This window comes from Neoarius graeffei, chromosome 5 (assembly GCF_027579695.1).
Source record: "Neoarius graeffei isolate fNeoGra1 chromosome 5, fNeoGra1.pri, whole genome shotgun sequence".
Classification (NCBI taxonomy): Eukaryota; Metazoa; Chordata; class Actinopteri; order Siluriformes; family Ariidae; genus Neoarius; species Neoarius graeffei.
Window position 1 is genome coordinate 66,601,508 of NC_083573.1, and position 17,665 is coordinate 66,619,172.

At 41.8% G+C, this 17,665-nt stretch overlaps 1 protein-coding gene across 1 annotated transcript in view; it reads right to left on the minus strand.

The window, feature by feature from the left end:
* Positions 1 to 5,150: 5,150 nt before the first annotated feature.
* The window catches only part of trmt11 (tRNA methyltransferase 11 homolog), a 48,427-nt gene continuing 35,912 nt past the window's right edge, over positions 5,151 to 17,665 (minus strand). Inside the window, exon 13 of the mRNA XM_060920663.1 lies at positions 5,151 to 5,259. Within this exon, the coding sequence (XP_060776646.1) occupies positions 5,233 to 5,259 (27 nt within the window). The 3' untranslated portion in view covers positions 5,151 to 5,232. The remainder of the gene's footprint in view (positions 5,260 to 17,665) is intronic.

Below are 17,665 nucleotides of genomic sequence, written 5' to 3' on the forward strand. Positions count from 1 at the left end.
TGCTACCCTGTCTGAAACCCACCTGGCCGATGAGGGGCAACTGAAGGAGGAGAAAGGTGGATACACCTTCTTCTGGAAGGGAAAGCCAGCTGATGAAGCCAGAATCCACGGAGTGGGATTCGCCATCAAGAACCGCCCCATCTCCCAACTCTCTGAATCTCCAGTAGGTATCAATGAACGTCTCATGACACTGCCCCTGAGGCTCTCAAACAACCAGATGGCCACTGCTGTGAGTGCCTATGCACCAACCTTGGACTCACAGGATGAAGACAAGGAGGCCTTCTATGCATCCCTTGACCAGGTCCAGAAGGAAGACAAGATCCTCCTACTCGGGGATTTCAATGCCAGGGTTGGCAAGGATCACAAGCTCTGGAAAGGCACCCTAGGCAAAGAGGGTGTTGGAAATATTAACTCCAATGGAACCCTCCTACTGTCAAAGTGTGCTGAACATGAGCTGGTCATAACAAACACCCTTTTCTGCCAGAGAAACAGGTTCAAAACCTCCTGGATGTACCCTCGATCAAAGTGCTGGCATCTCATTGACTATGTGATTGTCAGGGCTAGAGATCGCAAGGATGTTAACATCACCAGGGCCATGACCTGTGCGGATGATTGTTGGACAGACCATCGCCTAATCCGCTCCACAATGAACATCCAGCTACATCAGAAAAGGAGGACCCAAAGGAAGCAAACACGTCCTAAATTCAACATCGACAGCTTGGGGGATACAGAAAGAGTGCAACAACTTCAGAAGACCCTACTTGAACGACTCCCTGAAGAATATCCTGAGGACATGGAAGAACACTGGAAGACCCTTAAGACCATCTTACTCGAGACCTGCATGGACACCCTTGGCTACAAGACCAGGAAACATCAAGACTGGTTTGACAACAGTGACACCGAAATAGAACAGCTAATTGATGCCAAAAGGAAAGCCTTTTGTTCTTGGCAGAATGACATCAATTGTAAGACTAAAAGACAGGCCCACTCCAAGGCAAAGGCACTTGTCCAGTGCAGGGTGCGAGAGTTAAAGAACCAGTGGTGGACAGAGAAAGCCTTGGAGATCCAGAGGCTTGCTGACTCGGGTGACACCAGGGGCTTCTTCAATGCCACCAAAGCTGTGTATGGCCCAAGTTATCAAGGCCTCAATCCCCTCCGCTCCAAAGATGGGCAAACCCTGCTGAAGGACGAGGAAGGGATCAGCTCCAGATGGGAAGAACACTTCCGGGAGCTCCTGAACCGAAACACCACAGTTGATTCAGAAACCATCAACCAAATTCCTCAGCGGCCCATCATGGAGCATTTGGATGACCCTCCCACTGAAAGTGAGGTCTTGGGTGCCATCAGGAGATTGAGTAACAACAAGGCCTCTGGACCAGATGGGATTCCAGCAGAAATCCTCAAGCAAGGCGGGCCCAAACTCCTCAGTCACACCCACAGCCTCCTTTCTAAGATCTGGGAGGAGGAGAAACTCCCTGCCGAACTCAGGGACGCCCTGATTGTCACCATATTCAAGAAGGGAGATAAAGCGGACTGTGGCAACTACAGGGGCATCTCCCTCCTATCCACCACAGGCAAAGTACTGGCCCATATTTTGGCCAACCGACTACTGCCACTGTCAGAAGTGATCCTCCCAGAGTTACAGTGTGGCTTCCGCCCCGCCAGAGGAACCTCCGACATGATTTTCACAGCTCACCAGCTGCAGGAGAAATGTCGAGAGCAACACCTACCCCTGTACATGGCATTCATCGATCTTACAAAGGCCTTTGATTCCGTGAACAGACCTGCCCTCTGGTGCGTTCTATCCAAGATCGGATGCCCAGACAAGTATCTGAAGATCTTGTGCCTACTACATGATGACATGACCGCAACCATAGTTGGAAATGGTGGCTGTGAAACAGCCCCTTTTCAAAGTGCACACCGGTGTCAAGCAGGGCTGCATCATTGCACCAACCCTCTTCTCCATCTTCATTGCCACCATCCTCCACCTCACCAGCCAAAACCTACCTGAGGGTCTCAAGTTCATATACAGGACAGACAGCGGGCTCTTCAACATCAACAGGTTCAGGGCAAAAAGCAAGGTGCTCACATCCTCCATCATGGAGTTCCAATATGCTGACGATAACGCCCTAGTGGCTCTTTCTGAAGCGGACCTCCAGAGCATCATGGACACCTTTGCCAGAGCCTACCAACTCCTGGGACTTGATATTAACATCAGGAAAACTCAGATACTGTACCAACCAGCCCCTGACACACTCTCAAGTCCCAGCAATCCATGTGGACAACAACACCCTGGAAAATGTGGACCGATTCATGTATCTTGGCAGTCTTCTATCCACAAGAGCTGACATTGATGCAGAAATCCACCACTGCATAGGGTGTGCCAGTGCAGCTTTTGCTAGGCTGAGAGACAGGGTCTTTGGCAACCGTGAAATCCTGACCAAAACCAAACTCCTGGTCTATCAAGCCGTCATTCTTCCCACCCTGCTCTATGGAGCTGATAGCTGGACTACCTACAGTAGACATCTGAAAGCCCTGGAGCAGTATCACCAGCGATGCCTATGCAAGATTCTCAGGATCAGCTGGGAAGATAGACGGACTAATATCAGTGTCTTAAAGGAAGCCAACATTGCCAGCATCACCTCAATTATCGCTAGGCACCAGCTACAATGGACAGGTCATGTAGTATGCATGCCCAATTACTGCCTTCCAAAACAGATTCTGTATGGCCAACTAAAGGAAGGAAAGCATACCCAAGGAGGGCAGAAGAAGCGGTACAAGGACATGATCAAAGTACACCTCAGAAAGTGTCACTTCAATCTCAATAACTGGGAGGAGGCTGCCCTCAAAAGCGATGAGTGGAGTAGGATGGTCCATGAGGGTACAGCTCACCTAGAAGAGGACCTCCACCGTGCCGCAGAAACTAAAAGGCAACTGAGGAAGGAGAGAACCACCATCAAAACGGCTCCCCAAACCCAAACCACCACAATCTACATATGCCCCCACTGCAATAGAGACTGTGGATCGAGGATTGGCCTCAACCACCACCTGATGACCCAGAGGTGACCAGACTCACCGTCAGGAGGACAATCATACTCGTTATGAGTGATCGCCGATGATGATGACACTCAAACTATTTTCACAAAAGATTAAAGTATTGTCATACGTATTTCTATGGTGACAGATAACCCATCTGACCATATAACTTTTTCCCCCACACTGCTAGACCAGTGCCTGTGGATTTTGGTCCACTGAAATCACAAGTGTACAATCTTCTTTGCAATAATGGGTTTAATACATGGTAACCTAACTGTACTATCTCCCTCTGTATAGTTGTAGATGAACTGTTCTTTCTCAACATCTGATCACACCCTGCATTGACATTCTCAATCACCCAAAGAACAGTTGCTCTTCAGTTTTCCTTATGTCACGAATGCACAAGCACAATATGCACACTTCCAATCATGTTTATTGATGTTTTTCCAATAGATCAATTTTTTTCAGCATTTTTAAACGTCACAGAGCATAATGCGATGTTAGCTGCTTAACTGTAAATGAGTTGTGTTATGCCAGCCATTTGTTTGTAAATATACCGTATATGTAAATTTGTCATCAGTTTCATACCTTTTCCAATGAATGACGTTGGAATAACTGAATAGTTCATAGCTGGTACAAAATAATGTACTTTAATATGAATAAGAGAATAATAAGGTGAGAGTTTAATAGGTTAAAAATTGTGAGTAATTTTGATTTGAGGTATGGTCTTTTTGTGTGTGTCTGTGTGAAACCATTTTGGAGTGAAAAAAGCTCCTGTCAGGGTTGATGTGGGATTTTTTGGGAATGGAGTGTTTGTGTTATCAAGTCAATACTACTCTGATAGCAATGCAGGCTGACTGTTTTCTCCTATCAACAATCCCTGTCACAATCCAATTAACCATAGGACACACATATACACACACACACACGATTGATTGATTGATTGATTGATTGATTGATTGATTGATTTTATTTCGTAAAATAATGCACAAAATACATAAATATAGTGTACATTAAGATACATGGATAACACAAGAAAGTGTATAACACTTATTTCCATTGTGGTCCGGGCATACAGACAGACAAACAGACAAATCCTATCTACTATTGTCTCACAGCATCTGCCTGGGAGACTGGAGTCCATGGTCAAAGTTTTCTTCTAGGATTAAATAAACTCAATCGAGCCATCTGACTGTGCGAGCCATGGGAGCTCCTCCTGACAAGAATGTGTGTGCGGTGAGGCATGGTGCCCTCTGTTAGCTTAACAGTTTGTTTTACGTGCTTGGGTTCACTGACCTTAGCCTGTGAACATATGGGACTACAGGGCTGAGATGCCTCTCATGCTTGCAGTCCCATTCACTTAGTCTCCTCACTCTTAGGGTCTCTCCTTATACAACATCACATTTTTATCAAACCTGATCTTATCTATTTCTACAATACAAGGTATCAAGAGCTGTGGTTCATGAGATCATTCTACAAAGGTCTTACACTGGTGTGGGAGGTCCTCACAACTTCAAGTAGAACATGAGGAGAGAAAACAGTGATGTGTGTGATGTCTTTAAATCAACATGGCTACTAAACCCTCCCTATCGGTAATTTGTTGTCTGACCCATGACTGAGTGCTGAAATTAAGCATATCCAAACAGTTTATCATGGTCAAAGTGCTACTGAGGAAGGCATTACAGATTCTGAAACTATATAACACCTATTTGTGGCCCTAGTCGGTTATTGTTACTTTGTCTGATTAGCAGCACCTGCTAATACTGCCTGGCCTTGCCAGTTGGCATGTTGAGACTAAATAAAGACCATGGACATTCCAGTATCATCTTCAAAAATAGTTGGCAGGTTCCATCATTCCATTAAAAAAAATGGTACTGACAAAATTTCAACAATGCAAGCTAAGTCCACAAGATCTGGATCAGGTCTGTCATTTCTTATTATTGTATCTTGTACAACGTGTCAATTGCAGGCTCACTAAAAGTAAATAAATAGGCAAACATAAACACCCATAAGCACATAGCACTACCACATCACACCATCTGAAAGTAATAAACAAGGTTGCTAATACACCACCTGTGCTAATAATGTGTCTATGATCAGGCTTGCTTTTGCACAGAGATTAAAAGAAGAGTTTTCTGGAGCTCTGCCTGGCTGGTCAGTGCTTGTATCCCCATGAGGGGAAGGCAACCTTGGGGATTAGGCCAGTGTTGGTTCAGGCGGGTCCTGTGGAGACAGACAGAGATTGTCATGCTGCCAGAAGTTAGAGTCACTCAGAGGTGAAAGCTGCTGGCTGAGTGGACAGGCAGGAAAGAGCGACTCGACCTTTGTATGGAAAAGACACCAGTGGAGGTGAGGGTCATGAAGGTTGTAGCAGAGACTTATGGGTGATGAGTAGCACAGAGGCCAGATTAATGTGGTTATTATTTCCAGATGGAAATATGATAGGGAGGATTCGGGCTCCTGACGGAGATACACTGGGTGACTCACTAAGGCTTAGGGGAAGGGTATAGATCATAGAAGGTTACTTACAGTATATAGCACTTCAGTTTCTGCGATAGTCAGTAGTCACAAGGTCTGCAGACTATATGAAATGCAAAGTCTAAAGATGCTACCGGCACTTTATACTACTTTTACTGTTATGGTGTCTGTTTAGAAAGCTAGATATGAATACAAATGAATATTTCATGCCATTGGATGGCTGGCAGGTGTATGGGCTATTTTGTTTCAGAGCAGGTCCTCTGTGACCCGACCAAAGAGGGACAGAACCCTTCAGCAGTATTTGCCCTGACAATGAGCCCTTGCCATACGAAATTGGTGTGTGTGTGTGTATGTGAGTCTGCACACACACACACACACACACACACACACACACACACACACACACACACACACACACACCTGTATGTGTGGTTGTTAAGGAATTACCTCATGCAGAGTTGCTCTTCTTTCTCCTGCATGATGACCTTGCCCTGACATGGAAGAGTATCTTTTTCACCTGTCTGCGCTGGAATACTACCTTCATCTTGATTCAAACCATATCTTTCAATGTCCCATAAATAATGCTCTTGTTAATTCACAGCCTCTTGAATAGTTTTTGTTTATCCTTTTGTGGATATCATTTGTGTTTACACTCTTCATGCTGACCTGTATTCAGTGTTCTTGACCAACTAACTCCTTCACATAGCTGCATTGACAGAAAGATTTCCCCATGACTGTATTATGAGCCTTATATCTTTCCCTATAACAATCAACTGAGGCTACAGATTAAGTGCTGATTAAAAGAAATGTCTTCAGCCCCTTCAGTTATCTGTAGCTTGTTAGTTCAATCCATTCTCCATTCTCACAAGACTTTAAAACAGTTGTTGAGGTGTCTAAAGGAAACTGTTATATGGAGAAAGATTGGTCAGATGAGTGGCAAGGCTAGGAGGTGAACCTTATGGTTGAATGGCATACAGGCACTAAGTAATTGAGGCATGAAGCAGAATGTCCTTCACCCCATACTGAACAAGAGCCATTGTAACCAAAGCACCAAGGGACACATTACCTCAAAGACTTTGTAGAGCCTAACTTGTGCACGCGGGACCAAAAAAAAAAATAAGGGGGGGGGGGGGGGGGGGAGGGGGAAGGATCACAAGCATCTATGGATCTAGTGATGGAGATGTCCTGGGTATAGTTGGCCCTTTTGGATCTTCAAAGGGCACAGGTGAGAGCAGCATTGTGCTCTCTGGCTTCTCAGGTTACCCTTTCAACTCCCAGAGGAGGAAGGACATCAAAGAGGACGCTTAAAAAGCCTGTCACTGCTTTCCTCCACATACCTCTGCAAACTGCTGCTTTGCTCTCCTTTAGTGAGGCCCACAGCTATAAGGCAATAGTCTCTAACTGTTTTCTCTCAGACCAAACAATTGAGAACTTCTAAAGATCTCTTAAATTTGTCTGGTGATGGATGAATTAGAAATCTCTATGGACCTAAGGGTCTATACTGGTTCCATTCACTGCAATGAAATCTGCTCAGCTGCACCAGTTTCTATGCTCAGTTTGAAACTATCTAGCCAATTGCTCTCTAAACTTGTCAGTCATAAGCCATTATTATTACCGCAAAGAGATATTTACGTATCTGGAAATTTGAAGAATGTTTGAGTTCCCCGATATTTCTCATGCTTATTTTGCTCACATGGACTCTTGTGTTTGACATGGAATGAACTTTTAATGCTCACTGGCAAGCAATTGATACTGCTGGCTAGAACTGGATGTGAATATAAACCTAGTAAATTTCCATAATATAAATCAAGTGGGATTTTGCATTTTCTCAAAATGTGGCTTTTCACCAGGTGTTCCACAATGTGGTATGGCATTTGTGCATGTACTAGCCAAAGAAATATCAGATCAGTAAACTCCACTCACTTATAATTGAAGAGAATTTAGCTACTTGGAGTAGAATAAAACAGAAGTGTCCTATCTTGTTAGGATGAAGAGTAACAGTCCAGGTCCTATAAAGTGCCATGTACAGATCAACTGATCAAGTTCTAAGTGAATAATTACCCAATATGGGATCAATAATTACTGTAATGATGCCAAACTAAAGCAAGTGGCTGAAAACTACAAAATGCTGCCATGGCATTGCATGGTTATATCTTTTTTACCTGCACAATGCCACATCATATACTATACTATAATATATTACTGTATATACTGCATAACTGTTGTGCTTAGCCTTGATCTACATCTTTTTTACATTTCAGGGTGCAATATATAAGCATTTGGGACTTACTGGACGGCAACATCTTGTTTCTCTTAAAAGAACAGAAGCTCGAACCTGTCAGACCAACATCCATAAACAGGGGATGCACCTTATCTAAGTAGCTCATAATTCTTCATCTTGACATTCCTGAGCCAAGTTAGGTAAGAGTTCATGAAACCAGAAAGAGCATCAGGGGGCTCTACTGATGATAATATCTGCACAAATGGGTTTCACTGTAGCAGAATAACAAAGCCAAAGCACCATGGAAGAAAACATGAGCAAAGAGATAATTAATTAGTAATTAAAAATCAATAATCAAGATCCATTTGCCATTATCTTATATTTCACAATTAATCAAATCACTCTGTCAATACTCATTTAGATGAAAGGATTGATTATGGGATGAAAGATCAATGTGCCTTTCATGACTTATTGAAACTGCATTATGAAAAACACTTAGCCATATCATTCAGAGAGAGAGAGAGAGAGAGAGAGAGAGAGAGAGAAAGAAAGAAAGTACTTTAATGTCAACCAAACCACACTAATTTATAACAAATGGGTGGGTGGGTAAAACAAACAAACAAACAAACAAACAAACAAACAAAAATGTTGAGCATATCCCTGCCTGTAATATTATGCAGTGTCTAGATTTCTAAAGCACATTTGTCTGATTAATTGTATTTTTTGAAGAAACTAGATCCTGAAACAATACAAGAAAGCCTTTGATACATTGCATATAGTACGCACATATTCATTAATATTCATTCAGGGATGGTTTGTTTGATATTTGATAGATTAATGTTATGTCCAAAATAATTTATGATGTTCTTTTTTCCTGGGCCAATGGGACAAATCACAGCCAACGGTCTGAAATTCAGACTATTGGGAGATACTAATAAACAGAACTGAATGGCTTTGCACTTTTAGACAAAAAAAACAAAAAAGCTCTGAAATTGGCTACTGATGCCTACACATTAGTTCATCCATCCATCCATCATCTGCAGCCGTTCATCCTGTTCTACAGGGTCGCAGGCAAGCTGGAGCCTATCCCAGCCGACCATGGGCAAGAGGCGGGGTACACCCTGGACAAGTCGCCAGGTTATCACAGGGCTGACACATAGACACAAACAACCATCCACACTCACATTCACACCTATGGTCAATTTAGAGTCACCAGTTAACCTAACCTGCATGTCTTTTCTATTCTACAGACACTACAGCATCTAAAATTTAATGTACAATTGACATAATCACTTTGTTGAGGTCTAATTAAAAAGCATTTGCTTAACATGAAGTAAAATGAAGAAGAAACGCAAAGTCAAATTAGTATCTTAAACGCATAGGCGAATGTCTATAATGTCTACTTTTACTATTGTTACAAAAAATTAACAAACAGGTAAATAGATCAAAATTTAAAAGGAAATGTTGTGGTGCTGCACTTGCCATTTTCTGGTTTGCTGGCTTTGGAAACCCAGGAGGATCTGTGAGACCTACAAAGAATGCAAGAAGACCCTGAGTCTCTTTACTGTGGTGCTCCGTGATTTCCCTTCTCTGATCTATTAGAAGAGAGGCCGTCAAAATTCACTGCCCTGCACAATTTCAAAATGCTCCTGCTCGAAGCACATCTGATTCAACTCATGAATGTCTTGATAATTTGCTAAAGAGCTGCATCAGGTGTTTTGGGAGAAACAAAACCTGGAAACTCTCCAGGCACTAAAATTCCAAGACTGGAGTTGAAAAGCTCTGTCTGGGAGTAAAACCCAGCTACTCAACTTTACAATGTAGACAGCACACAGGCGCAGGTCTGATAATGAGGGTCTGATGTGCCATCAGCTGCAAAGCACCATATGTATTTGGTAAGGCTCCAGGCTCCATCTTTTTATGGTTCCATCTGGGAGAAAGCGATGAGGTGCTAAGTATCTCATAAACTACTCACTAAATCAGGTAAGAGTCTTTCAAATCTCTGCAAACCTCTGGGCTAACTGCAAGTAAAATAGTTCCACTTTCAACTGATGTTTAATGGATCATGCCTTCCACTGCATCGTTCAGAAGGCATCATTCATTCAGGGATTTTTTTTATCTTTCACTACAGACCAAAAAGACTGTTGAAAGAGTAGGATATTAGTTTGATGACTGCCCGCTTCAAGGAATCACATAAACTCATACGTCTTCTGATTACCACTGACAGACTACTCCTGAAACCTTTCCCTCAGTTTCCTGTTTATTATTTTTATTTGATTTAAGAGAACCCCTGGGTTCCATATAAATTACACCCGTCAAGATGAGAATAATGTATCTTGCTTTACAATCTAATGCAACAAAAAAGATTTTGTGCCACCATCATAGCTTGTGCACTGATCAGTAGGATCAGTAGTTTGCAGAGCTACTGCGATGAGGGATGTAAAATCTTACAATTTTTTTTTTTTAATTGTGGAAAGTTGGATCTGTAAGCTTTCCACATATGAAAAGTGAGGGCCAACAGGAAGTCAACACCAATAAAGTTGCAGAGTTTAATATTTTTCAAAAGAAATAAAAATAGAAAGGCTCCAAATTCATAATTCTGTATGAATGCGAAAAGCCTGCTGAGAGCAAAAAGATCTGTGAGCCCTTGCTTTCCATCACCCTAGCCACAGAATCCAAACTGTAATCCTCAATTTTCCAGCAGTAAATATTATTCTGCATAGTGTTATTTGGTATTATTTTCTTTGGTATGATTTTCCTAGAGGTTTCCTTCAAACTATGTAGTACTGCTAGTGCTAGGACAGATGTGCTGAGATGGAGAAAATGCAGGGTAAAGTATTAATGCTTAGAAAAAATTTTAAAAATTGTAACAATATATATAATGTATATGTATGGGGCGGCATGGTGGTGTAGTGGTTAGCATTGTCCCTTCACAGCAAGAAGGTTCTGGGTTCGAGCCCAGTGGCTAACGAGGGCCTTTCTGTGCGGAGTTTGCATGTTCTCCCCGTGTCTGCGTGGGTTTCCTCCAGGTGCTCCGGTTTCCCCCACAGTCCAAAAACATGCAGGTTAGGCTAATTGGTGGCTCTAAATTGACCGTAGGTGTGAATGTGAGTGTGAATGGTGGTTTGTCTCTGTGTCAGCCTTGCAATGATCTGGCGACTTGTCCAGGATGTACCCTGCCTCTTGCCCATAGTCAGCTGGGATAGGCTCCAGCTTGCCTGCGACCCTGTGGAACAGGATAAGCGGCTACAGATAATGGATGGATGGATGGACTTGGACTCAACTCGAAATTTTCTTTAAAAACTTGGACTTGAGATGGCACAATGGTGTAGTGGTTAGCACTGTCTCCTCACAGCAAGAAGGTTCTGGGATTGAGCTCAGTGGCTGACGAGGGCCTTTCTGTGCGGAGTTTGCATGTTCTCCCCGTGTCCGCGTGGGTTTCCTCCGGGTGCTCCGGTTTCCCCCACAGTCCAAAGACATGCAGGTTAGGCTAATCGGTGGCTCTAAATTGATCATAGGTGTGAATGTGAATGTGAATGGTTGTTTGTCTCTATTACCCTGTCCACACTAGGGATTTTGTACCGATACGATACTACTTTCGTACCGCAACACCTGTCCACACTAGCAACTATACCGGTACTGTAGCAGTATAACTGTATCAGTACGAAACCCACAAATGTATGGGTTTCATACCGGTACAGTATCGGTACTGTAGCGCTTCGTTGTAGTGTGGACAGATGAAGCGGTTCTGTATCGATACAAATATAATGCGCATGCGCAATGAACCATTCCTACTTCTTCCGGGTTATTCATACAATACAATACGCATGTGCTTTCCAGCTGTAAATAAAACGTCAAAATGGCTCAAAACGACTGTGGAGCTACATGGAGCAAAGACGAAGTTATGTGTTTGTTGGAGCTTTGGGGAGACGAGCGATGCTCAACTGCCTCACGCGTTTTATATGATTCGACTGAATAAATGACCACCAGAAATACAGACTGTACATTGACAACAAAAAGCACACACATGTTGTTTCATCCGCCATATTCTCGGAAGAAAGTTACTCGGTAACCACGGAAACATTTCGCGCACGTGCATTTCAACTACCGTGAAAGAAAACCGCAAACATTTCTCGCTAGTGTGGACAGATGCACTAAACTGTACCGGTATACTTTTTATCGATACAGTTATACCACTATTGTACCGGTGTATATATATGAACACAGCTTATGTGTCAGCCCTGTGATGATCTGGCGACTTGTCCAGGGTGTACCCCGCCTATCACCCATAGTCAGTTGCAATAGGCTCCAGCTTGCCGGTAACCCTGCACAGGATAAGTGGTTATGGATAATAGACAGAATGGAATGGATGGATGGATATATAACGGAACCATAAGACCAAGAGCAGCTAGTATAAATGAGATAGCAGGGCAACATTTTTCAAAGATAAAATGCTATAAATATAAGGTTTCGGTTGTGGCATTCAAATCAGATTATTAGCTGTTAACAAATGTCTAAAGGTGAATAATTTTGGGGTTTTATGGAACCAAGCACAATAGCACCACCAACGGTCTGAAGTAAAATACACAGAATGGTTTGAAGCAAGGCTGGGGCTGACTTCTTTGCAGCCCAGACTCTATCAGTCTTTCAGTGGCAGTCATGCCAGGTAGTTGCATAGAATGAAACACTCTCTAGATTTGATCTCTGTATGGGCCAACATTTTTCAGCACATGTCGCTGACACATCCATAGCACATCATTAGCAGTGATTGAGAAGGCATAAATAAAGTATAATCTGAGGTGTAATGAATGTGAACGAGTTGGATTATTTACGCTACCCCCCCCAATGCCTTGATAGATAGTAAATCAGACATCACTGTATATAACTGGATACATCCAAAATATGCATAGCCCACCTTCACATCATTGGTGTACTATACTGAGCAGGTATAAGATATAGTTTTCCTTTTTCTTTTTTTTAACATTATATCTTGACTAGTTCAGCAAACAAACAGCTTCTATTTGCAAAGAGTGAAGTTTTTTAATTATTATTTTAAATACATAAATAAACAAATACATACATTTAACAATAAAATTAAAATTATGCTTTTTTGCCTCTACCTGCAAGACCTCTATGCTATAGAAGTCTATTTGGTATATGCCCAAGGCAGACAATCCTGGAAGTTTGACTGTTCTGAGGGATCAGCAGCTTCAAGGATAACTTGAAAACTTCAACATCTCATCATCTCTAGCCGCTTTATCCTGTTCTACAGGGTCGCAGGCAAGCTGGAGCCTATCCCAGGTGACTACAGGCAAAAGGCAGGGTGCACCCAGGACATCACAGGGCTGACAGATAGACACAGACAACCATTCATGGTCAATTTAGAGTCACCAGTTAACCTAACCTGCATGTCTTTGGACTGTGGGGGAAACCAGAGCACCCAGATGAAACCCACATGGACAGAACATGCAAACTCCACACAGAAAGGCCCTCATCAGCCACGGGGCTCAAACCCAGACCTTCTTGTTGTGGGGCAACAGTGCTAACCACTACACCACTGTGCCACCCAAACTTCAACATTAAAAAAAAAAAAAAAATTCAATCAATGCCAGATTACTGCGAACAGAATGCACCCTCACTTCATCACTGTTTTCCTCTTATGTAACTACACTAATAGGTTTCTGAACTTGTTGGATAGCTTATCCATTGGTACCGAATATACAGTGGTGCTTGAAAGTTTGTGAACCCTTTATAATTTTCTATATTTCTGCATAAATATGACCTAAAACATCAGATTTTCACACAAGTCCTAAAAGTAGATAAAGAGAACCCAGTTAAACAAATGAGACAAAATATTATACTTGGTCATTTATTTATTGAGGAAAATGATTCAATATTACATTTCTGTGAGTGGCAAAAGTATGTGAACCTTTGCTTTCAGTATCTGGTGTGACCCCCTTGTGCAGCAATAACTGCAACTAAATGTTCCCGGTAACTTTTGATCAGTCCTGCACACCAGCTTGGAGGAATTTTAGCCCATTCCTCCATACAGAACAGCTTCAACTCTGGGATGTTGGTGGGTTTCCTCACATGAACTGCTCGCTTCAGGTCCGTCCACAACATTTCGATTGGATTAAGGTCAGGACTTTGACTTGGCCATTCCAAAACATTAACTTTATTCTTCTTTAACCATTCTTTAGTAGAATGACTTGAGTGCTTAGGGTCGTTGTCTTGCTGCATGATCCACCTTCTCTTGAGATTCAGTTCATGGACAGATGTCCCGACATTTGCCTTTAGAATTCGCTGGTATAATTCAGAATTCATTGTTCCATCAGTGATGGCAAGCCGTTCTGGCCCAGATGCAGCAAAACAGACCCAAACCATGATACTACCACCACCATGTTTCACAGATGGGATAAGGTCCTTATGCTGGAATGCAGTGTTTTCCATTCTCCAAACATAACGCTTCTCATTTAAACCAAAATGTTCCATTTTGGTCTCATCCGTCCACAAAACATTTTTCCAATAGCCATCTGGCTTGTCCACGCGATCTTTAGCAAACTGCAGACGATCAGCAATGTTCTTTTTGTAGAGCAGTGGCTTTCTCCTTGCAACCCTGCCATGCACACCATTGTTCAGTGTTCTCCTGATGGTGGACTCATGAACATTAACATTAGCCAATGTGAGAGAGGCCTTCAGTTGCTTAGAAGTTACCCTGGGGTCCTTTGTGACCTCGCCAACTATTACACGCCTTGCTCTTGGAGTGATCTTTGTTGGTCAACCACTCCTGGGGAGGGTAAAAATGGTCTTGAATTTCCTCCATTTATACACAATCTGTCCGACTGTGGATTGGTGGAGTCCAAAGTCTTTAGAAATGGTTTTGTAACCTTTTCCAGCCTGATGAGCATCAACAACGCTTTTTCTGAGGTCCTCAGAAATCTCCTTTGTTCGTGCCATGATACACTTCCACAAACGTGTTGTGAAGATCAGACTTTTATAGATCCCCGTTCTTTAAATAAAACAGGGTGTCCACTCGCACCTGATTGTCATCCCATTGATTGAAAACACCTGACTCTAATTTCACCTTCAAATTAACTGCTAATCCCAGAGGTTCACATACTTTTGCCACTCACAGATATGTAATATTGGATCATTTTCCTCAATAAATAAATGACCAAGTATAATATTTTTGTCTCATTTGTTTAACTGGTTTCTCTTTATCTACTTTTAGGACTTGTGTGAAATTCTGATGATGTTTTAGGTCATATTTATGCAGAAATATAGAAAATTCTAAAGGGTTCACAAACTTTCAAGCACCACTGTAATCTCTAAGTACAAGATCAATGCTAAATGATCTCCACTTAGTGGTTAAGATAATAGAGTGTTTGGTGTATAAAGCACATAGCCAGTTGTAACTGTTGTTCTTTGACTAGCTTGTTACATTTTTCTCCTAAGTTTTAAAGAGAAAAACATGAGGCTGCACATAAAGAATTGCCAAGCCAACTTCCAGCCCAAACAAAAACCCATGTTCAGTGGTAATGGGTTATTTATTTTTCCTTTCTTTGTTTGTGAACTTGAAAGAAATCTCCTTACAAATAAAATGAAATGGTTCAAGGGTGAGCAACATGCCAAAACAATCTAAAACATCAGTCTAACTGAAAGCAGCGAAAATGCTGAAAGAAAATCAGCTTAACCTAATTCTCTAAACATAGAAAAAAAGAATTAAAAAAAGAAAATTACCAGACAAACTCAAAGACTATTAGTCAAAACATTGTACATTAACGGATGTTACCTTGTAATTTACTTTGACATTTACAGCATTAGATCAGTTTATATGCCTCTTTAAGTGATTTTAATTATATATATGTTTGCATTCAGGTTTGTAATTAGATAACATCCATGAGTCTAAATATAATGCAAATCTGAACACAACCAGATTATTTATACATTCTTATAAAGATTACTGAGCTTTGCGCTCATGCTTACACACTGACATATATCTGAACATACTGTATACTCTATAAGGCGAAAACCATGGCTCCACATAAACATTCCATATTAATGTTTTAGGATTTGGTGAACACTGGGGCTGAACCGAAATGTGGGCAAGCCTTTGTAACACTTTCACCTATGGGCCACAAACAGGTGGTACTCTGTCTCGGCCAGAAAGGAGCATGTTTACCTCTACAGATGTACCTACCTTGATAAGGGTGTGGAGCTGTGAGAGAGAAAACAACATCTCAGCAGCATATGTATTTCCTGGCCTTGGCTAACGTGTGCCCTCATCGTGCGTGCATTCCACCATGCAAGGCAGCCATGAGAGCAAAATTTGGCAGCTATGCCTACACACACACACACACACACAGAACCAGTGCACCCTCCCCATGTGCACTCAGACACACTGCTGAAATTCAAACTCAACGACCCTCACAGCAAACACTTTAGAATGAGAAAAGTTTACCTCAAAAAGATACCATTTCTCAAGTTCACATAAGATTTAACCTGTAACGGATTTATTTTGTAACTGAACTAGTATGGACAGTAATGTAAAGCCTCTTCCATCAGTTAGTAAGGACGTTATAAACATTACTTCATAAAGAATTTGGCTTATCTCAGACATTTAAATCAAAAACATCCCTGTGAGTTCAGGATTATGGTCAAAATGAAGAATGTTAGATGCTATTAAGATTAAGAGCATTGACCCTTCATCTAAAATCACATCTGCTTGCATAAAAGCTTTATAGTCGTGTATAAAATGTGCATGTATCAAAATGACAACACTGAATAAATCTAACCTACTGGAACTGTTCTCAAAGACACAACAACTGGTAATGGACAGAATGACTTAGGTTTCCTAAATTAACCTCCTTGTTTTTGCTTCAGAATGGGTCACTATAGAAACAATAGGAATCTGTAAGATTGAACAGAAAGGGAAATGTACTAACGATGGCGTCATGGAGCTTTTGCCCATTTGGCATCTTGCATAATTAAAAAGAGGTATGACAAATGTGGTGTAAGTGGTTAGCACGGTTGCCTCACAGCAAGAAGGTTCTGGGTTCGAGCCCAGCGGCTGGTGGGGGCCTTTTTGTGTGGAGTTTGCATCTTGTCTGCGTGGGTTTCCCCCACAGTCCAAAGGCATGCGGTTAGGTTAATATGGGACGGCCTTGGGCTGAGGTGCCTTTGAGCGAGGCACCTAACTCCCAACTGCCCCCCAGGCACTGTTAGCATGGCTGTCCACTGCTCTGGGTATGTGTGTGTTCACTGCTTCAGATGGGTTAAATGCAGAAAGTAATTTCACAAGTGTGTGATGAATAAAGTTGTGCTTTCTTTCTTTCTTTCTTTCTTTCTTTCTTTCTTTCTTTCTTTCTTTCTTTCTAAACACCACACCAAGAAATTAATTTCATTATGACTAATTGTGATTAATTTAATCACTTTTCCTCTCCCATCCAATGTTATTGTTTATCAAGGACCTCATTACAGTTTATAAACCCATTAAACTCTGAGGACATATTGGTGAGTCCAGTTTTATATTCCTTTATTAGGAATATAGTTTTAGTAACAAAATAATTCTTATAATTAATAGTCGTTGAAATTACATCACTCCTGAATCTAAGATAAACTGAATAAGAACCAGAGAGTTTAAAAGCTTAAGCGAGGTTTAGGTGCATGATGTGTTAAAAATAAACACTCTGTGTACTAAAAAAAATCTTGTTGTATAATGGTATTGTAATTAGGCCAGGATAGCAGAAGCAGACTTCAAGTTGTAGGACAGGCCGGTCATTGACACTGTTCATTTCCAGATCACTGACCTGTCCACATCCAAAAGGGCATATATCAAATGTCTTATGCTCCGTATCTTAAGGATTCCAGACATTGTTCCTTCCATCTTTTGAAGGAAGTGTGAGCCAGTCTGGACAATATTAAAGCAAA